Raw genomic sequence first — 23,465 nt, 5'->3', positions numbered from 1 at the left:
CCGTGAGGCATTTGGGTACTATGGCAATAGGGCTACTTACATACCTCAAACACTCAACTCAAATGAAAGTAACTGCTGAAAATGTATTTTCTATTATACATAAACATGAAAATGCATTTACCACCAAAAGGAAGAGCCACTACAGTTAGTTTCCTATATTGGAGAGCAATGCAGTGTGTTGGGAAAAAAAGTAGTAACTTGTAGTGAAAGGTGACTTTTTCATGGCAGCCACAAGATACAGTACTGCTACATTATATACATACTGTAATAAGCAACACTGTAAAAAGGAGGGGGGGACTTTATCATTATTATTTACCTATAGCATCTTACTGTACTTTTTATCAACATGAAGCATAGCAAATCAAACAGAATTAAACTGCTATAAAACATCTATTCTTGCAAACTAGCTTGAGGCAGTTTCACTGCCAGTGCAAGCAATTTTGCTAATGATAAAGCAATAGTATTAAGACATTATTCACTGCCCTCAGAAATACCAGCCATCTTCCATTAACAAAAGAGGAAACATCCCAACATGCTTCCTTAACCAACCGCTAGTATATGAAACACAAGATAAGGTAAATAATCCTGAATCTGTTATTCATAAAAGCATGTTTAAAAGAGTAGACAACAATACTAACAAAAAAGCAGTGGTGTAGAGAATATGCCTAGCATAAAACAAACCTTTCTACTGCATTCTATATGGAATATATTAATTCAGTCTACTGCTGACCTAAAGCCATTAAAATATACACTTATTTAAATGAATTACTGTGATTCAGTAATGGGATTCTTTGACCGATGGAACAAATGCAACTTGAAATAACTCAATTTTTACTAATGCATTTTAGCAATCTAATAATTGTTAAAGATCCTGAGGCTTGCAAGAAGTAAACACACCAATACACAGTTATGATTTTTTTTCCAGTATTCAAGTTCCCGATTCAAGTATTTTGGAGATTAGTAAAATACAAAGTTCACTAAAGCTAGTGTTTAAGCATTACTTAGGAGTTTTCTCTGCTGTCACTCAAAGACAACGTGCTAAGCAATAGGCTATATGAAGCTTTGGTCCCCGGTTCGATTCAGCAGAGCTTCCACCCAATTCAATGGCCGGATCTCTGAATCCAAATCAAATCAGGAGACCCTTTAATCTCTCCAAATCGAATTGGAACCCTCCAAATTGATTCGGAGAGAGTTGAGGATTCAGATATAGATACAGCTTTAAATGTTTTTTCTACACACCTCAAGGTACCAGGTAGCTTGTGAATGCTGAGATGGTGGGACAGATGGAGTGTCCCACAGGAGCACAGGGGACTCCCCAGCACGCTTGGCAGCAGACCGGGAAGTGGACCAGAAGCACTTCCAAACCACTTCCAGGTCTGCCGGGAAGCATGCAAGGGGGTGCCTCCCCCCCCCCCCCCGTGCCCCCTGGCACGGCAAGTAGTGCCTCCTGGGTCTGGTGGGGCACCCACGGTCTTCCCGTGGCTGATCACTGAGACGAGGGGGGAATGGGGGGGGGGCCCTTGTGCACCTTAGCAGTGGACCTGGAAGTGGACTGGAAGTACTTGTGGTCCACTTCCGGGTTTGCCACCAAGCATGCAGGGCCCCCAACCCCCGGGCTCCTGCGGGATGCTCCATCTGCCCCAGCATCACAGCCTTCACAAGCCATACCTGCTACCTTGAGGTATGTGGGGAAAAAATGTAAAGCTGTGTCTATGGCCAGATCACTGATTCTCTGAATCAGCATCGACTCATCAGATTTGGGTTCAGCCGAATGGAATTGGGGACAGTGATCTGAATCAATGAATCCAATCACTGACCCCAATTCAGGCTGCATCCCAACTGAATACAGCCCATTCCACACACCCCTACTATGCAACATTTCCAAGTAACACTGTCATCCTGAAGTTTCAGTGCAGAGGTTTCAAATACACCAGTTTTTTCCCCTTCCATCCTTTTTACATCAGAATAATTTTATTGACTTGAGTGGAGTTACCTTAATTTTTAATGGGACAAATGAGTAAAAGAAGTAGACGCTCTGGGTTTTTCTTTTGAGAAAGTTACTTTTAACTGGTGCAGGACTGAAAAAAATAAAAACAAACTGTGATGACTATACATCTGTAACATTCATTTATAGGTTGCAATTACCTGGATAATACCTGGCGAGGCCAGTTGCACTGCCAAAAACTTGCCATAATAAAGTTGGGTCTTCTTCTCTATTCTCTTTGAAGGTATCATCCAATGCAGCAGTCCAATTGAGTTCATTTAACACTATTGTAGCTGCAAAACATGAAAAAAGATTTGGTATTACAATGCTATAGCTTTCCATAATTAATAACTACTGTGAGTGACAGAATAAGCTTTTATAGCAAGTTAGAGCACTTCACTTTAAAGATCACATATGGAAATTTTTGGAAATTTGTCTCTATGCTTTGTATGATTATTATATCATCATCCACTGCTTGCTAGTATTCTTCTTCCTTTATATCTATAAAATATGCCATATTCCCAATTCCATGTTATAGACAGGAAATCAGCATGTAACCACATGACTTTCTGATCATAGTACACAGTAATAAAGAATACAGCGATACCAAGAAAAGATATGCGAGTCGCTGGAAAAAGCTAACTGAGATCTCCCTTGAAAGATACATGCTTTAAGAGGGATTCCATGGGAAAGGGAAACAACAAGGAATTAAAAAACATTAGACTTGTAAAACTGAGCTGGGAGCAGCATGCAAGATGGTGCTCATTACTGCAAGTTAACAAGATTTTCATGTTTATGGATGTGATCGCTTGCAAAAAGATCAGTTGTGTGGACATTAATATTCATAAGCTGGGTCAGTTCCACAGTGAACTTGAGATACAAGGAAATTCATATTCTTGAGCATGATCAGCTAGGCACTAAGTGGCCAGTTACATGGAAATTCATATTCACAAAGTTGTCCTGGACTGGTGCTTGTGTTACTCATGCAAATATTTATATTAGCATGCTCGGTGCCTTAGTGGGAAAGAGATGGTAGGGAATTTACTCAACAACTTCTAAACAATGCTACAGTACTAATCAATGGGACAAATAATGAAGCTTAATTATGAGACAGATAAATATCTATGCCTTTTGCCATGGTTTAATCAGTTGTAAATATCTCATTAATTTCCAAAAATATCTCATTTATGTTAGCCCACAGCTGGCATTCAGTTCATTAGAATAGAACAAAATTTTATTTGTTGGTTGGGTCACTAATTCTTTCCTTTCTCTTGCCTGATGGCATTATAAGGAGCGTTTCCAAGGCTGACATATATGTACTGATGGTCACATACTCATAATCGTGAAGAGCAAAATGAAAAGTAAAGGTGAAGATATCAGAAACACCTAAACAACTTTATATAAAGTTTCCGTAGTAAATGGTACTCTAATTGAAATTCCCCTCTAATTGAAAGTATGGCATCTAAATAAGAATGAGCTATTTTCTGGATCTCCACAGCAGCTCATAGAAAATGCAAGCTGAGATGAACAAGTCAGCTCCATGCTCAGACAAAGCAGTGGCATTATGCTAAAGAACTTTGTAGGTAAATCTCATTTCTAATCCATTATTGCAGTGGGGAATAAAACAATAAAAGTCCGGTGCATAACTACAATATAAATATCTGACAGTCTGCTTCTAAAATCAGGTTGTTTTACTTAATTAGACAAGAGACCAACATTAAATTGTATAAGCTTGTTTTTAAGGGTTAAGGAGACATGTGGTACAAAACATATTCTGGGGAATGATTTATCTGACTATTCAAAGCAGATTTAGAATCATGTGATATTGTTTCAAAACCTAGTCTTCTGGAAAAAACAGAAAATTAAATCTCCAATTCTTCAGATTCCTAGTAAGCAATAACTTGTAAGATATACAGACACTTTGTCAAATATTTAATTAAAAATATATACCAATATGTTTACGTGACCAGGAGGAACAATTCCCTTAGACATACTAAGTTCTTAAAAACTGTGAATTTAAAATATTTACTGTTGACTACATCCTTTAGCACCAGTCAGATCTTTCGTGCAATTAGGCAGTATGCATTCTTTGTAGACTCTTTGTAAATTGTTTCTAATTTGGGTAGATGTTACTTTACTTCCATGACAGGTTCATCCTGAAACCAATACAGTCAGCAGGCGTTTTGCCATCGACTTTACCAGTGTCAGAATTCAATTAAATCCTGCTTCAAAAAAAATAAAAATAAAAACAAAACCTCAAACTAATGTCACTGTTCTCCTTCATGATTTACAGAAAGCTCAGTGTAATGTAATTCTTTGCACAGAAGTCCTCACCCATACACTGCTGTAAAGCAGAGAGACTAGGACAAATAGGGTTTTTAAACAACATGGAAGATAGGAGGGTCTCTCGATAAGGAACCTGAACTGGGACTCGGAACTGTACCAATAACTTTCAAATAACTGTAGAAAAGTCACGTGTACTACAATTCAGAGAAACATTTCGGCACCAATGCAGTCAACAACACTGAAGCACATGCTTAAGCACTTCACAAAATAAGGACTGCCTTCAGAACATGTTCATCTTGAAACCTGCACTTATAGTACTTTCCTAGAGTACTTTACTAATTTACTAATCCATTTGACTCAGTTTTCCAATGCATAAAATGGGTGTAGCAATACAAATATTTAAGAAAATATTCAAATGGCATAGTGAGGTATTGCATAGAAAAGGCAAAATAATAATAATAATAATAACACAAAGACCTAGATATTAAAGTGATAAGGGCTTTGATATAATTAGATAAATTAATAGATCAGAAAAAAAATGAATTATGATTCTCTCTTGGTTTTTCCCTTTTGGTTTTTCCACAGTCATATTAGATGCCATGTTTTTTCTGCTATAAGTGAAGAAAAGTGGTATGTGGTTCTCTTTAAGCCCTTCCTTTGTTTTTAAATCAATCTTTTTCTGCCCAAGAGGATTTTAGGACATGCTGCAGTTTGCTAAGAAAAAGTACTTCTCCCTTGTTTACACATTTTAAAACTGTATTTTAGAAAAAAAATAAAAAAGTGCTACAGCTCAGGAAAAAAAAATGTTTCTGTCAAATCCAGATGCAGGAAACAAACGATAACAAGTGGAGTTCAACAGAAGCAGAAAATGCAGGCCACTAAGATGTCAACAATATTATAAGAAAAGAAAGCTGTGCTGTGCACCATCTCTCCTGTCACATTTAAAATAGCACACCTTGCAGCGCTCCAGAAATTAATATAGTGAATGCCGCAGCTTTAAATTGCCAAAATAGCTCATGCAATTGAAAGTTTCAACTTTCATCAGCCTGCTGTTAATTCACTCTCTCACCGTGACCACGACAACTTGTCATGTGCTTGCAAGCAAATGTGCAGTGTGTGATAGGGGAAAACGTATTCAGATTCAAGAGCATAAAGTCATTAAAACAATCATTCCTGGTGGAGGTTTGGTGTTTGCAATAGAAACCTGTTATAAAAAACAACAACAACAACAAAAAAAAACACACACACAAGCACACATATCAAAAGACCAGCGATAGAAACATTACTGGGAAGGAAGACTAGCTTTAACCTTTGTGCTTTCCAAACTTGTGTTCATCCATGAAGCTTGATGCTGCTTTGCACTTATGGATGAATGTACCCCCACTTTCAACAGGCAAGAGTGATAAAATTGCTGCTGCTGAGATTTACCACTTTTTTGGTTCTACTGTTAATTAGCAATTTCAAACCACTGCCTCTGATGAGTACCTGATTCTGGTTAAATGCTAGCGGCAACACATTTGAAACTTTTCCAGGATAAGAAAAATGACCTAAGGAAAAAAAAAAGTATGTGGCCACTTAGTAAAATCTATTTGTAAAACGTGCATTACTGTGGGTTTCTTGTATACAAAGTGCATACCACAGCAAGTAAGGCTTTCATTTATTTTCTTGTTATTTTTAAATTTTAAAAAAATGGAGCTTTCTAAACCAGATGTGTTATTAGTTGTCATGGAGAGGCCTATGAAGAAATTACATCTAAGAATGATCTATTTTGCTTTTTGATTTCCAGTTTTGGGGAACAGGATTTTGACTGACAGTTGGCAGAAGATCAAGTGTTAGACCACTCATTATTAACCTTACTTCCAAGAACTCTAAAACAGGTTCTGGTCTTTGAAGCTTGCCTCTCCTTTTATTGCTACTTCTCACTTGCCATGGGCAGGAAGAAAAACAAACTAAATTAATTAACACACAATAGGCAACTTCATTCTTGCCTGCTAATTCCACTGAATTACATCCATCTTTTCTTTTTTCTCTCTTGTTTATGACATGGGATTCAGGGGCCTTGACAAGTCATGGATTCAATTTGCCTCTGCAAATGCAATCAATAAAACATTGCACTACTGCGACCTTAAAAAGAGCTGGAAGAATACACTTTTGATGATTTATTCAATGTATAGGCCCTGGCCTGCATAGTAGGCAATGTATAACTTAATTTGAAAAGCCTAGAAGCTATTTGCTATGCCTGAAAATATGTCAGCTACGGTTCCCTAATGAAGCAACTATGCATACACTGGAGAGAACAGAAGGTACCATCTCTGCAGTTCATTTATAATATAAAAGAAAGGTTGGGGGGGTATTAAGTTCCACCAATGAATTTAACTCATTGCTTTTTAAAGATTATATAGATACAATTATTATTATGAAGGTGATATATATTTCTAGTCAAATGTTAGGACGGGCACTCAGGGAGCATACAGTTGCATACGCATCTGTTCATATGCAACAGTATGTGTGACCTGGAGCATACACATGAGCACACATGTGTGCACATCTGTCTGCAACAATGGCATGCATCCACACATTCTGAAAATTCTACTCAGGATGTATCCTCATTTTTTTGCACCCAATATGTTGTATTATATTTTCAAAGCATATATGCTTTCTCATTCACATTAAAGGAAATTAAATACAGAGCTAAACATTCCCAACAATCACTGAAACCCTTTATCGCCATCACATTTTATGCTGAGCTGACAATGAATGAGTAGCCTTCTATGCATCTCCGAACAGACCCAACAATGGAAAGGATTCTTATTAAGTGTGTAGGGCAGTTGTACATCTGGAGATGCTTCCCAAGTGCAGTAATCCTAAAGGGACCATTTAGTCTACCTAAATTCAACACCTGTATAAACTCTAAGGTTTATACCTTAGGGTACGTACAGGCATTACATTTACAATCTAACCAGGGATAGTTCTATCTAAATACCCATTTGTGTAGGCAGCCAAAGGTTTAAATTGGACAAACAATTACATGCCCAATCTAAATTAGTGCACCTCCTGAGGATGTGCAGTAACTTGGATTGGGAAAGAGTTAACTCAATCTACAAAGGGGTTAACCTGATCTAGTAAATGCCTGCACATGTTCCCAGCACAGCCCTGGGGCGGGGAAAGCCCAGCTGCTTGCCCCAGACAGGGCTGTACTATTCTTGCCCTCCTCCCATGACCATGACTTGTTTTACTTCATTTGACATACGAAGTAAAAAGCTTTTTAGCCCCCCACCCCTTCCCATTCACCAGGAACCCCCATCCACCCCAACCCACCTCCCAACCCTGCTGATCCCACTAGCCCCTCCCTTCTACCCTGTTACTTACCTTATGTTGCCTGCACCATTCCTGGCAGTGGCAAACAGCTGCACAGTTTGCTCCCAGTCTTAGTTTAGTCAGTTTAAAATAAAATGCTAAACATAGATCGGGTATGTGCAAAAGATTGTTTGCACCCTTAGTGAAATACAGATCCCAGAGCCAACTCTCCTTGCAAGATATTGCATTTCTTCCAATGCAAAGCTTACAATGACAGAAGGGAGTCCATTATACATTTAGGTGCCTGCACTGTATCTGTTCTTTTTAGGAAGTCTGCAGTGATGTTGGTAGGAAAAGGGAACTTCTCTGAACTCTTCAAACTTTAAAGAAGTTTTCACTCTTTTAAGAGCATCTGCCTTCTTGGCATTACGACAGTGTACAGCCTGAGCAGCTTATTGTTTTATTAGTCTGCAGTCTTGTTTTTTTATACATACAACTATTCATACAGGATGATCAGAGGAATGGATGGAAAATATGGTCAAACATCCCAAAAACATGCAACCTCCCACTGCTAAACCGAATACCAACCTGTTTATGTGGGAATGAACCAGTCGCCAGCTGGGCCACAGTGTTTTAAACTGTTGTGACCTTCAGGCACCAAATGCTACAAATGATGTCAACAGTGAAAACACACTACTTCCAACTGGTACAAAGACCAGCATCTTTTCTGCTTGGCAATAAAGTTCACCATGAACACCTCACCCCAGTGGTCTTCTCACTTTGTCAGCTGTCAGTGCAAACAGAATCCTGTTCAAGGCTTGTGCTTTGATATTCAAAATACACTATGGGATTGATCCTTGCTACCCAGGAGATCACCTCTCCTGCTGCAACCATGACCTCAGACAGCAGCTGTGCTCCACCAGAACAAAGATGCTGTCAGTCAAAAGGGACAGACTCCCGAGTGCAGGAGACACCGCTCTCCTAAAATAAGAACTGCCATAGAATTAACTATCAGAAATAAATGCAAAATTAATTCCTTAGGCTTGCCCCAAATTTTTCTCACTCTGTCATGCCTCTCCACCCATCTCCTACCTCAGACAAACAAAAATAGTAGTGAAGCTATTCTTCACGCTGAGAAAGGGAATGATTTCTATTACTAATATGCATATATGTGTATATGTATACATGTAAATATATAAAAGCACTAGATTTTTTGGTAGTTAGAGGTCATATAGACACCTGGAGAGATGTAGAAAACCAGGCAGTAAGGCTAGAGCGATATAAATATGTAGATTAAATAAGGATTAGTATAGGTACCTTGAATAGTTTTATACATCACAAATATTCACTATAAGCTTTTTGTCCTATGTGGGTAAATGTGCCTACACCTATTGCAAAATTTTTGTTCAGTGACTCTGAGATCTTATTGGTTTAAAATATGCGTATAGGAAAATAAGTATATACATTTCTACAGTACAAAGGATGTATATAAATTTAAATAAAAAGTTTTCGCATGCATATGGGTCATTCTTTGTATTGTATGTATGCACACACAAGAGTAAAAGTACTTTGGAGAGTTATACTAAAGAATTCTAAATTTGCCCTACTTATTTACAAATAGTTACCTAATTGAACATAGACAGGCAACCCCTGCTTAGCGCTCTTAATTGGTTCCTGAAAAACTGAGCATTAAGCAAAACAAGTGTTAAGTGAAACTGAAAGCATTTGAGGATCCATGATGTGTCCACAAGTGTGGTCAATATTGCAGACTAATAAAACAATAAGCTGTGGTCCATGATGGCAACCACAAGTGTTTCTAATGACACAAGATGGCAACTGTGAGCATTGTAATGAAACTCACTGGGCGCCAAGTGAAATCAGGTATCAATTTAAAATAGCGCTAAGTGAAACAGCGTTAAGTGGGGGTTGCCTGTATTTGTAACTGTGTGGATATGTATTGAATAGCAAAGTGCATCAAACACTTCCTTTTTAAAACAGTGGCAGCAACAATTAGTATCAGCGGGATGTTAGTACAGATGACACAAGGTTTGCAATTTTTTCTTTTTATCAATCCCCAATCTCCTCCCAGAAAATAAGGCTATCCTTTGTTATTTTTTCTAAGCACTAGAGATGCATATCAAACACAGAAACAAAAAAGAAAATGCATGGTTCTAAAATTGTTCCATATTATAGTAATAACCTAGTTTAGCAAGCGAGGAAGAAATTTCCGATTGGATTCTTTATTATCTTATGCAATGCTCCACTTGGCCTTAAAATGCTTCAAAATCTTAGTTTGAAATTATCTGTAGGAATTCCTCCCATATTAAGATTTAACCTTGCTGGAGAATGAGAATTTGTCCATGAGCTCTGTTATGCATCCAATGCAGTGTAAAGAAATCATGGTACTGTAGCAAGACCTGGCTCATGGGTGGCTGTGATGCTCTCTGGTGGTAATGTAACTCCTGCCCTACTCTGGCTCCTCAGTGTACCCTCCCTTTTACCTCACCTGTCATGCCTTCATGCATCTTGCAGCATATAGTGAGGCTGCTACCACGGTCCCAAAGCGAGCCTCATTCTTGCCCCTTTGGACACTAAACTGTGGCCCTCCTGGCTCTATTAGTCCCCAGGGCACCAGTCACCTTAGGGCAAAATTCACAGCCTCCATCCTGCTCTGTAGCCAAGCCCATACCTTTGTGATGTTACTCCATCGAAACACCAGCCTATATGGCCTCTTGGTTTTGGCCCATTAGTTGACATTACTGAGGACTCCTATGGCTAGGCTCATTTGCTCTGGCCTGGCTCCTCAGTTCCAGCCTCTCATCCATCTCAGGCTGCCTTGCCCCCTCTGGGCTCAAGCCCTGCCCCTCTCAGCTTCAGCTTGCCTTTGTCTTCCCATCTCAAGTGCCTGCCCTGCCAGATCCCTACATGGCCTCCAATCCACCCCTATTAGGCACACCTGGTCTTCCAATTTCAAAATTAATCCATACATGTGTCCCGGGAGTCGAAATAACACGCGGCACTCACCAGCAGCTCAGGACGGGACGTGCACGGGGCAGAAGGAGGAACCCGCGTGGCTTGTTAGCCGCCTTTTTGTTCAATTACAGCTGGCCGATGACATCAGTGTCGGATGCCAGCCGGCAGAAATAAGAACAGCGGCCGCTGTCGCGTGGGGGAAGGGGAGGACAGCACGAGCAAGGCGCTGCAGCTGCCGTCAACAACGGGAGGAACCTTCACCATAGGACTCACGGAGCCAGGAAAGCCAGCAGGGACGTGGGTGGCAAAACATCCCAACAGGAGCCCGCGCTGGACAATGCGGGAACTGTAGGCACGGTACCCGAAGAAGTGGCTGAAGTGGCATCCGGGAGCAACGTGACCCACAGGTCAGGTGCCGGGACAACGGGGCATGGAGAAAGCCGTGCCAGGGAGGGAAGACCCTGGGAGAGCCCTAAGGGGGTACAGTCGGAGCAGGAATCGCCGCCAGTCCCAGGTGGAATGACGGGGAGAAGAGAAGAGCGCTGGAGGTGACTAGTCCGGGGTGTACCACAAGAAACCCCAGGGAGTGTTCGGGATAGGCTAGTAAGAGGGTAGGGAGTGACCTGGCATTCTGTATTTTGTTGGTTTGTTTATTTAGTCACCCCAGACAAAGGGGTAGAGAGAAAGGGGTGTGTACCCTGGGGACCGTGGCTGAAGAAAAGACTCTGTAAATTTACCTTTTTTTTTTGTATGTTTTCCCCCCTGAAGGAAGGGGTGAAGGTGAGGAGGGCAGTTAGGAAGGCCCTTATGGCAGTCACAGTGGCTAGGGGCTGCGAGTACTTAAAAGGCTAGTCAGGAGGCGTTACCCCACAGTGGGGAACAAGGACCAATGGACAGGTGACGCATCGAAGGTGGCGTGAGGCCGGGGTGTAGGGGTGGCGGAGCCCCATGAGTGACCGCCGGGTGAATCCCAGGCCACTGGGTATCCCGTCAACCGACCCCCTCCTATTGAGGAACAGCAAGTCGTGGCAGATGAGAACGGGGTCGGTGACACGGGAAGAAGAGAGCTACTCCGTCACAGTCATGATCCCAGAAGGTGTTTGACATCCACCCATAGAACAAAGATCGCTCGAGAGCGGTTATTCAAAGCCTGGCGGCCACAACATAAATATAAGCAATTGAAAGTCACCCCACTCAGGGTCATCACCTCCCCCACTCCTTTCTTAGCTCTCTCCTTTTAGCTATGGGATGGCTCAGGGGCCTACCAGGCTCTCCTACAGCCATCTCTCTCAGGAGCTCCTCTCCCCACAGCCTGCAGGGTCAAACAGACTTCTTGCTCTCAGGCACTAGTCTTATATGTCCTCCAAAGCCCACCCCTTCCTGTCAGGTGGCTCTCCAACCACACACAGGGGTTTCCACTTTGGGCTGATGACCAGATGCCCTCCTCTGCTGCAGCTCAGCCCAGCTGCTTCTAGTTGTTATGTCTGCAGTGCCTGGAGGTTTGCCCCGGGCTGCTTATTGCATTGCAACTAGCTCTAAGATAGTCACCCTCCAATGGTACCTCCTCTCCCTGTTGTTGCTTGCCTGCTAGCATCCAGGCCACTAGCCTTTGCCCAGCAAGCTTAGCCTGCTTAAAGCCTCTGGCTCCCTGTTACAGGTACATTAAAAACTGAATTACACTTTAATGAAGAAAGCAATCAAATGGAATAATTTCAACCTCTGAGAGTGATGAAGCATAATTGGGCATGGTATACAATTATACTTTGATGAGAAGCAGAAATGGCAAAACACTCCATACTTTTTAAATGCTCATGAATACCTTATTCCCTTTTATATGCATGACACTAGGGCTCAGGCACTTCTATAAATGAGTCACTGTAGAAGTCACTGAAATCTAGCATACTGTTGTTTCCTATGTCAAATGAAGTAAAATAATTGGCAGTGCTACATGATAGAAGCTGACTGGTTTAGCTCCGACATACGGATAGCTAGAGCAGCATACTAAATTCTCATAAAAAAGAGAAATGTCCAGGAGAAGGCAATGGGAATAAAAATGTCAAGAGCAGAAGACGGCATTAAGCCTCTGCTACATCTCAACAGGGGCAATTAATAAAATGTAAAGTAGACGTAAACAGCTTCTCCAGATAAACCAACATTATTTTCATGAGTTATTTACCACTCTATAAAATGAAAGCAAAACCCTTGTACCCCGGCTTACTGACAGTTAAAATGTACGTTTTTTTTGAACTAGAGATGAAAGAACCATTACTTTGATGGTTCTTTAATAGATATACATAACAATATGTGTACTAGAACAAAACAAAACAGAAATAAAACCCTATCAATACAGGATACTCCACTGCATGTTAGTCTCTCCACCCCTTCCCCTTGTTTTTCCCTGGGGAGGAGATGAGAAAGCAAACAGCACATGACAGATGTTAGTCACATTGCTTAATGCACTACTGGAAGGCAAACAGATTCTACAGTATGGGGCATGGCATGAGAATCGACAGGCAATAAAACAGAACAGAATAGCACCTGATTGTTTTAAGTAGTTTAGTACATTTTGGGTTTTTTAAAATTTATTTTTAACTAACACTTGTGTTAGAACTGGGTTATTTAGCAGAATTCCCCTCCCCCTGTATTTTAAACTCCTTTCTTCTTCTGAATTAAATTCAAATTTTAATTACATGGAAGAAAAAAAACATATATTTTTTCTGATTTAAAGGATATACTTGACATTATGAATAAAACAATCTCATTTATTTTGCAAAACGAGAGATCAGAGTTAACATTCTTGATATTCTGAAGGTATTCACTCTGGTCTCTCTTGATTTTGGGTTCTCTCTGGGGTTTCATAAGTCCCATATTATTTCCTCTACCATTTAGCTAAGCAGGTAGGGGTAATACATCTTTTGCAAAGACTTTTTTTCACCACACATTACTTAATTGTTAACATTAATTAGGTGCTAAGGGAGAGGAACAGAAACCAAAGGCCATTAAACTGACTGTCTAGAAATCCCTTCCAATATAAATTGTACAAAATGACTCCTGAATGGCATGACACCACCATCCTACTAGGTCTCCAGCCATCATTTTCTAAGTTTTTAGTGTGCATAAAAAGAGGGGAAAAAGGAAATATTTAAACAAATCTTTCCAAATGTCTTTATAAATCATAAGAAAGCAAAAGATAGCCCCAAACCAGTTTCCCCTCCCTTTTGTCATGCTTACTCCTATTTCAGTTTATATTACTCCTGGTTTGAAATATCAGAAATCCTAATACAATTGAATTCTATCCAGATTAAAGCCCACTGAGTTCTTTAGGCTTTCCCCATGACAACTATACTCTTTGCTAGTGGCAGTAAAGCAGGATGCATTTATTAGGAGAGATGTTTTCAGCAGGCTAGGAAAGAGTTAATGCCACAGAGAAAAGCGATTTAAAGCCCGCATCTGGAATACTCTGTACAACTCTTGTCACTTATTGTGCAAAAAAAGATTAATTCAAATGGGAACCAGTGCAGAGAAAGAGAGAGAATGATTAGCAAAAAGGAGAGGCTATCTTATATGGCACACCTATGTGGAAAGTACACCATCCGGGTGGGCCAATTAGCAACTGCTGAGTGACAGCACCAATTAGCCCATCTCCAGACTAATGAGCTCAGATGTAGCTGTACTGCTTCCGGTTTAGGAGACAGTCTGCCCAGGGCAGTGAAGCATGCCTGAGGGTGCCACTGCCAGACACAGCATGTTTTCTGGGCAGATGTAGCCTAGGAGTTTTGCTTATCTGGCGGAACAAAATGAAGGGTGAGAGGAATATGATTGTGCTCTAGAAATACATCATGGGGAAGTAAATATTAAGAACTATTTCAGCTATTGGCATGAGAAAAAAAATGAGGTGGGGGGTTAGAAACAGTCTGTGAATAAATTTAGGCTGAAAAATTAGACGGTTTTTACCTATCAGATGAGTCAGGGTGAAGGCAGGGGGAGAAGTAGAGGGCAAACAACCTTTCTAGCTTTAAAATGGAGCTTAATCAAATTGCTAACAGATTATCAAACAGGATTGTATGAGACGGCATAAAACAAGACTCTGCGAATGAGGAGAGCCTTATTCCTATGTTTGATATTTTGCTATAAATAAAAACCAGGCAACTTTAAAAGGCCATGTAGGACAAACACAAGCACTGCTGATTTGATGCAATAACTAACCGTGCGGCAGAACAGCTAGCAATAAAACTGCTTTTTCAATTAAGTACGTAGAGATCAAGTGTCTCTCCATGAAATATATGTATTATGTACTTACATAGCATGTATATGAATATACTTGAAGGGCTGGGACACATTCATAAATATTAAAATGGTACAGTGGATTTAGCTAATGGATTCTAATCTAGTCCCTATGTAAATGGAAGATTAATGAGCGAGAGAGAGATGGACAGACCAGTTTAATCTATCTTATCTTATCTCAGGCTATAGAAATCCAAGGCATTATGTGTATGAGGGGAATACAATGCACCAGTGCACGTGAGGAAATTTATGATGAGACAAAGTGTGTTCCTTCATGTAATGTAGTACAGATATATCGGATTCACGGTCCTTGTCAATAGTCTAGGATCCTCCCGAATCAATGTGCCATCATAAATAATAGCAGAAGTCTTTTTTTCCAGGTAATTTTTGCTTGGTGAAAGTTGTGCCAGTTTTCTCTCTCTGGAGAAAGTTGCTGATACAGAAACAAAATAAATGAAGGGGAAGATGTTGTGTGGAATTCCAATCTCTGAGTTAGCTAAAGAAATGTTATTGAACATCTCGTACCCAACATATTACCAAATGTGCCTTCTTGAAAACAGAATATGATGTGATACAAGTGAGATGGGAAATTTTCTAGTCAATGCATAGATCTGCCGTGTAACAGTACTAGGCATGAAATGATAAGGGCCTTTGGTGTATATGGATCTTGGATATTTATATGGGGAATTAATAAAACTGTTTCCCCCTTCAAGGGGCCAAGGGACTACGGGATTTTGGAGAGGTGAGAGTGCAAGTGAACAGCCTCTGTATGCAGAGATGCTATTTGTCTCTCTACGGACACTAGCAAGACTTTGTGCTACCAATAAAGACTCTGCACACACGCACACAAAAACCCAACATGCGTGCGCATCTTTTTTGTATACAGTCAGCAGTACAGAGCCATGTAGCACAGGAAGCAGACTCGCATGCCAGAGTCTTATTTTCTAGGAAGCCAAACTGTATTTCACTCATATTGACTTGGGAAAGGGCAGGGTTTTATCTTCTTCATGAAACTGCTTTTCCTGCTTCTTCCTTCTTGTCTTTGTATTCAGTAATTGTGTCCCAATTTAATATACTGAGCACAGGACAGACAAGTCTTATTCTTTGTTTAGATTTGAAGAGCAAACAAAACCTCAAAGTTCACCTTTCTAAAAGCTCAAGGTGCTTTTGACATCATTAAAGATACAACAAAGATTTAAACAAGTGCAATTATTTTTCAACTGCATGAAAACAGAGTCATATAATGCACTTCTTGTGCATACTCTAGGGATTTTTTATTATTATTTCTGGCACTCACTCTTCAAGGGCTCTGAATAACAATTTCCATTGCCTGTAATACAGTCGTTGGTACATGGATAGAAGTCTCCTATCTATGCACTGGGTTACACTGACACTGTTTTGGCTGCTGATGCTACAGAATGGCAGAAAAAGGTGGCACAGATGAAGGGAAAATGTTTCAGGAAGTGGAATGGTAGGAAAGAAGAAACCATTTTAAGAAAGTGACTAGATGTTACATTTTACAAAAGGTAGTTGCAAAAGCTTTGGGATTTGTTTCCTTTTAAACCTGACAGCTTATTTCCCCTCTTCCCTCCCCCAATTAGTAAAAGTCACATAACGAGACCTTTGATGGCACTGAGGCTGCCAAGAATTGTTTTGCTCCAAGTGATAAAAATCATTCCCTAAGATGGGAAGAAGGCAGTGCTTTAACAAAATAAAAGCATGGATGAAGCAAGTGCTTAAGAGTGAAAAGAAGCATCTGGAACAAAATGGCCAAGGCTATTTTTTTAAACCCCTGTCAGAATAATATTAAAAGCTCCTTCCAACACAAGCCTGGAAACAAGGACTCAGAGCACAACATGTTCCTAAGATAAAGGCTGCGGTATTAAAAAGGGAATCCAAGTTTAATATAAGCCTTTTTACTCAAGGGCACACTTTTTAGTGAAATACAACAATTTTTGCCCCCAATCCTGCAAGCACAAATATGTTTAACTTTTCATATCTTAAGGATGTGAGTATGTCTAAGACCCTCCAGTCTTTACTCACATTCTCAAAGCTTCTGATGATGTGTGCTGTCCTAGATCTACGAGCTTCACTGGAGCTATAATAATGTGCATTAGTTCAGGATCTGCACTGGAACATTAGGGTTCAAACCTGCAAGACTTTCCTTGCGGGAACAGTGTAAAAAGAAAAGAAAACAAACACTGTTCTTCCAATCAATTAAAAAAAAATTGAGAATACTGCTAGGCAAACACAGGGTTCATCATCAGTGAAGAACCTGTTGCCTTGGTTTTGTAATTGAATTCAGTTCATACAGTGATTAGACAGCTGAGATATAATTCTGGTCTGGTGAACTAACAATGAAGGGTCAAATAAATTAAAGTATATTAATAAAACATAGCTGTGGCAGGGAATAACTTGGCTGCCAGTGAGAGAAGATATGCTGTCAACAGGCAATACACTGGTCTGTACTTAAATGAATGTGTCACGCCATCTGCAGTAAAATGTCGCCCAGTGATTTTCAGCTGCGAGGATTTGATATGCTCCAGCTATGGCCATATTAATTTGTTATAATTGACAGCAGATGTCACACAATTTCAGCTAGAGAAATTAGGCACTGTAAAGCTACAGTGAAGAGTGTAAGAAAGGATAGAGCAAATTGTTCAAAATCACATAGTTGACGTGCATGTAACATATACTAACTCCATCTGGCTTCTTAGGCAACTGTCTATTGTCTAGAAAAATCAACCGCTTCCTCGGCTTACTGGCATTGCACTAATATTGTGCACACTGATGAGCAGATCCTTAGCTGTTGTGAAATACCATAGTTCTGCTGAAGCCAACAGAGCTTTGACAGTTTACACCAATTGAAGATCTGCCTCAACAGATGCCCTTATCAAGGACATTTGTCCCTTGCCATTAAATTGGGAATCCAGCAAAGCAAAGCTGAGCATCGTGCCCTTTAAGGACATACATCATTCCTACTGAACCACTCTTTTACTTTAATTGATTCTCCTGAATCCTTTATGCATGTGACACTGAGCAGACAACCAGATATCAGCTAGACATAAAGAAACCAGCTAGTAGCTCCACTGGAGGCAAGGACTGACCTGAGCTGAGGTTCTGTTCCTTGAGCTTCTAATCTCGGTTTTAACATTGACTGCCTGGGCGACCATTGGGACACTAAAATCCTATGGAGTCTCAGCTTTCCCCAATACTTTGGGGACAATACTTTTCAGTGCTGCTGCCCAGTTCAACTGTATATTAGTGGGGTTTTGTGCAGGATTTTAAATTAGTACATTTGTTTCGGATTTGCCCTGGAATGATCCAAGCGTGCAAGACTTTCCCTGCAGGAACAGTGTTTGATGTTGCATAGAGAATCAACTACACTGGTGGAGGTAAACTATTTTATAACTATTTGTGGGTTTTATTGTTATTCAACCACAGCAGAAACCTACATCTGCCCAGTGTTTTGTTCCTGCTAAATCAATTAACAGGGGCTAACTACACAGACAAGAGTAATTTATAAGAGTCATCTGCTCAGACTTTCCCTCAGAACATCTGCTGTAGCAGTGGAGAAACCCTTCTGATATATTTGTAGGACATATTTATCTAAAATACCTTTCATGACACCGAAAGGACATGGTGCATGGGTAATTCAACAAAACAAAACTAATCTCTCATTTTGTCTGCATGTACTTAAACTGACAGTACTTAGAAAAGTTATTCTATTATTCATAGTTATGGCATAAACGCATTATTCAATGCAATCCTTTCCTGTTTTATTGAGTCAACCTAAGTGTGTTTTGGGGAATACTGACACACAAGATTCTACTTTATCCTTCCAGCTATCTGAAAACTATAATGAAAAAATCTGAGAATTACAAATGGAATTGATGACAGGTTCCTTTCTAGGTCCAAGAAAGCTACCTTTAGTCAGTATACATGGATAATATTTTAAGATGTATTAGAAGTCTAGCAGTATGGCTACAATATGGTTTTCACAAAGTCATATTTCAGAGTAGCAGTCAAAAGACCTGGAAATGCACAAAAGTCCCATCTCTGCAGATGCTTCCTCAGCCTGATGAAGGGTATTTATGCCCAAAAGCTTGCTAAGAAGAATTTTTCCAAATATTTGAGTTTGAGTAATAAAAGAGTAATAAAAATATTGAGTAATAAAAGATATCAGATTTACCCAAAGAACCTTGTCTGCCTATGTCCTTAGATCAACACGGCTACAGTCTATACCCATACATGCACTACATTTGTAACTGGAGGATAACTGTGTTTGTTTGTTTTGTTTTATTTTTATTTGCCCTTCAAGGCACCAGATGCCATGACAAAGTGTGAACGAAGAGATCTTTAAAGTAAGAAAATAATCAATATTCTCTTAGTAACATACTGTTGGAAAGAAAGGAGCATTCATGCTGGTGACAGCAGGTAACTAAAGCAGAGAGCAAAAACAAAACAGTTACAGACTTGGAAACTATTGACTATTAGGTGAGGGGAATAGAAAAGACAAGCAATATTGTTGGAAGTCATTTGCAATTATCAGTACATTAATCATATCTGTAATTGATTACTTGTTTCAAGGCCTTATTCGATTAAGTGCTATCCAATTACATAACATGCTTTCTATTTCTAGAAGATCTTAAAATCTAAGTTAAATGCTAATCCATCAAATGAAACAATAAGCAAAACCTGGAGAAGAAAACATAATGACTGCAGTGAGAAGAGGTAGTTTTCAGAGGTAAATATGGTGCTCAGCCGAACCATTTAAAAGAAACATATTGTACCCCTTTTCTAATTTAAACAAATATATATTTGCATTCCCCATTCTAGGAATCCCTACTGGATTTCTATTTAGGCACTGTTTGTGGACACAGGTGCTATAGACATTGTGGTAGGAGTGAGAAATGATTTGAAGGTGGGAAAAGTAGTGTCTTTACTGAGTTGATAAGGGAGAAAAAAAAATCTTTTCCATTCCTGCAAAATGCTGCAGGAATAGGATTGTGGGTAAAGAGAATAGTTAAGCCTTATATTATTAGCAGGAGATGGGGACAAGTTGTGTTTTCAAGGTGCAGTAAATCATAGGAATGAAAATGTAGAAACAGGATAAACTATCAGGATAAACCAAAGGCAACTGTCAAAAATAGAGTTAAATGCTGACAGCAGACTTCCAAGAAAGGCAAGATCAATTCTTGTGAGATGTCTGGAAAATTCCCTATTAAAAATTTAGCAAATTGTAAAATTTGTTCAATGGGAAAAGCAGAAAAAAAAGTTACCCATCATATCTAACCAATGCACAACAGCTTACAGCTGAAGCACTGAATAGAAGATTACTGCCAAACAATCTTTTTATTTTTTTATGAAGTTCCTCATACATTTTGGTCTGCCAAGCAATCCTGTACTTTGTATTAAAAAAGTGAAACAAAAACAAACAAACAAACAAAAATCTGCTGTAGTACGCGATAATATGATTGGTTGATAAATGAGTTACAGATCCTTAGTTTCCTCTGGCTCAAAGAAAAGCAGTGGTAGTATGTTTAGGGGAAAAAGGAAGTGTATTTAAATCTCATACGGCCCCGTATGTACACATTTCTGAAGAAAAAACAATAGCAGTTGTCTGTGTAGTGTTGCAGTGATGCTGTAGCCATACTGGCCTAGGAAATATGCAAGAGACAAGGTTTTTGTGCATGTGAAGAAAAATACATTGCTTTCAAAAGTTTCTTAAGTCTATCCAAACCATGCAGTTCAAGCAATAAAAAGTATCACCCCAAAAAATCTTTGCCCCTAAACAGAGGTAAGTATTCAAGCTTTCAACTCACTGCTAAAATGATATATTGCTGAATGGCTAGTAAGCATCTCCCAGCCAGGTCAAAATACAAAGGAGCACTGTCAAATAACTTACATGTTTCTACAGCCATATCCTTAAACAGTAAGAATTTAAATCAGAACTAATAATGCATACTTGTTTTTAAGATGTAAGTGTTGTGCTCTTCCTTCCAAAATTTCCGTAATAACTATCTCTTATTTTCCTACCACTCACTGCTGCTAAGAGCAAATATTAATAATCAAAGTACTTTTATGCCATTTGGTCTAAATCAAGTGATGTGAAGGATAAGTTCTAAAATGGTGACCCTGATTCTTGTCTTGCGGTGTATAATATGAAAGAGGGTATTTCTGTGATGAGAATAGGCTAAAAAAGTCCTAGTAAAAAGAAGAAATAGTTAAGCTTATGATAAATTCTCTTTCTCTGTCATGAGACAAAGGTGATTAGCTTTCATCCAAAATGTGATTTGCAAAAATGTTCCTAGATACCAGCAAATTTAAAAAAAAAAACAAAAAACACAACAGAAACCAGAACCAAGTTTATTCATCAAAGCCTAAATTTATAGCATCAAGAAAGTACCCCTGGGAATAGAACGAAAAGAGGATTCTGAAAGAACAGCATGCAGACTGAAAAAACCCATGACATATATGCCATATGTAGCATGCATTTTCCTGATGTAGTCTGATAGTAAAAAGAAACTGAAAATTGTCAAGCTATACTATGCTGTGGCTTCTTCAGCAAGTCTTAGGATACAGGACAACATCTTAAAAACATCCCAGAGTGAAATTAACAGCATAGCAAATTATTTACAGCAGAGGTTTCTTTAAAATGAAAAAAGAAAGGCCAAGCCTTATTGGCACCAACACTAAGAACAGAGTATGTGTGGCAGTAAAAATACATTTATATATTTGTACCTAGCATGCTTCCTCTCTCTCTCTCACTGTCTGGTGTAAAAACATAATTCAACTTATGTTTGTGAAATATGCAATAGTTTTTAATTTTTTTTTTATTTTCGAGTGGGCAGAAGCTAAGCAGTTACTCTGGTTTCCCTCAGGTTGCATTTTATTATAGCTCTACTTGAAGCTTTTGCTCAGCTGTCCTGAAAAAGTATAGTTTGCTGATAATCTTGCCCCGTGCCTGACTCTGTTAATACATAGATCTAAAAACATGCTGTTTTACATATAAAAGCAGCTGTAATTGTTCATTTCTCTGTAAAAAAAAACACAAAACAAAAAGAGCCTACTTAATAGCAGAGCACTCTCAAAAGAGTTTTAAGTGATGGTTAAGGCATATGGATATTTCATTTCACAATGATTCCAGAAAAATAATTTGTGAAATCAAAAAACTCCATTCTAGAGCTCCCAGACACTGGAATAGAGTACCAACTTTATGATGAACTGAACCTGCATGGAATATCGATTGCATAATAATAACAAGTAAAATCTGATGAGTGAAAATGAGAGTGAGAACAGAGGAGTATGATCCTATATCAATGAGAGTAGCTCCTCTTGTTATCACGTTAGTCTTGTTAAAACCTACAGAGGGAACTTGTAGCCTAATTTTGCCTTTATACCATGCACAACACATGGCACCTGTGTTTCTTAGGTCCGTTCTCTTGCCACAAGTGCACAGCGACAACCAAAAAGCAAGAATGTTTTGCTTCTCAATGCAGGAGACAAAACTTAGTGCTCAGACCTTGCTCACACACATAGCCTCTGCTTCACTAAGGCAAATAGCACCACACAGAGATTTGCTCCCTACTTGTGTGGGTGTGCGCGTGCATGCATGGCATACGGATAACTGCACACACCTATCTATTTATCTATCTAATATATTTATACAGATATACCTACCTAGCATCCATCTGTACACACACATTCATGCACAAATCTTAAACTGTATTAGGTCCCTGCCAACCTAAGGCACACATGCTCTTATCACAAGAAACACAAGCAGGCCAACAGAGAATTCCACTTCACCCTGGAGGTGAAGGCCAAAAAAGGCTATCAACTACCCCTTTGTTTTGTGGGGGTGTTGTCAGTTTTTCTGAATTTTTGTGATATACAACATATGCATGGGAAGAATGGAACCTAGGTCTAACATGAAGGGATTCTTTTGCTTTTCTGCCAAATAGTAATAATGAGGAATAGCTACCTTTCACTGTTCAATTTAGCAACCTGTACTTCCATATGAAACCAGAGAGTGAAAAAATATATTCATATTGTATTCCTGTCATGGGAGACTTTAACTACCTGAGTACATGAATAATGCTAATGGTTCGCTAATGAAAGATCATAAAACAAACAGCTTGTTTTTATAAATCTCAGTGCTATTGCTATTCTAGTCTTAAGAGATAAAAGGTGAATTTAGTGACATTCAGACCCTCGCTGAAATTTCAACTATGTTTACTACAATGTCTTAGGATGCTATAAATTTATAGATCCTCTCTTTTCTGGTTCTTTATCTGCATATATTAAAGTAATACTGCTAGAACTGTCTTCTCAGTAGTCAGTGAAAGCATTAGGAAGTCAATCCAATCTTCAAGTGAAGTGAGCTTGAAATGTCAGTGGTAAATAAATTACAAATCAGTGCAACAAGGCACAACTGATACCTGTATCCTGAAAGAAGCCACCATGCCACTAAATCAATTGCTCCAAGCACTCATGCCCGTTTGATAACTGTTCATAGGTAACTTCTAGGGCTGTTTGAACCTGTAGACGCTATTTCTTGTTCTGTTCTCAGTACTTTCAAATAATTGTGCTGCAAGAGAAGAGACTGAATTATTTATAAACAAGATCTTCTGAAGAGACC

General features: G+C 39.2%; 1 protein-coding gene across 4 annotated transcripts in view; it reads right to left on the bottom strand.

Annotated features, from left to right (window-relative positions):
* Positions 1 to 23,465, bottom strand: part of CACNA2D1 (calcium voltage-gated channel auxiliary subunit alpha2delta 1) — a 653,615-nt gene that overhangs the window by 191,464 nt on the left and 438,686 nt on the right. For all 4 annotated transcript variants that reach the window (XM_090041889.1, XM_090041890.1, XM_090041891.1 and 1 more), the window contains exon 7: positions 2,146 to 2,277. In XM_090041889.1, coding sequence (XP_089898015.1) covers positions 2,146 to 2,277 — 132 coding nt within the window. The remainder of the gene's footprint in view (positions 1 to 2,145; positions 2,278 to 23,465) is intronic.

Source organism: Crocodylus siamensis, chromosome 4, assembly GCF_052110815.1.
Source record: "Crocodylus siamensis isolate JL-2025a chromosome 4, ASM5211081v1, whole genome shotgun sequence".
Lineage (NCBI taxonomy): Eukaryota > Metazoa > Chordata > Crocodylia > Crocodylidae > Crocodylus > Crocodylus siamensis.
This window is presented reverse-complemented; position numbering and strand designations above follow the sequence as displayed.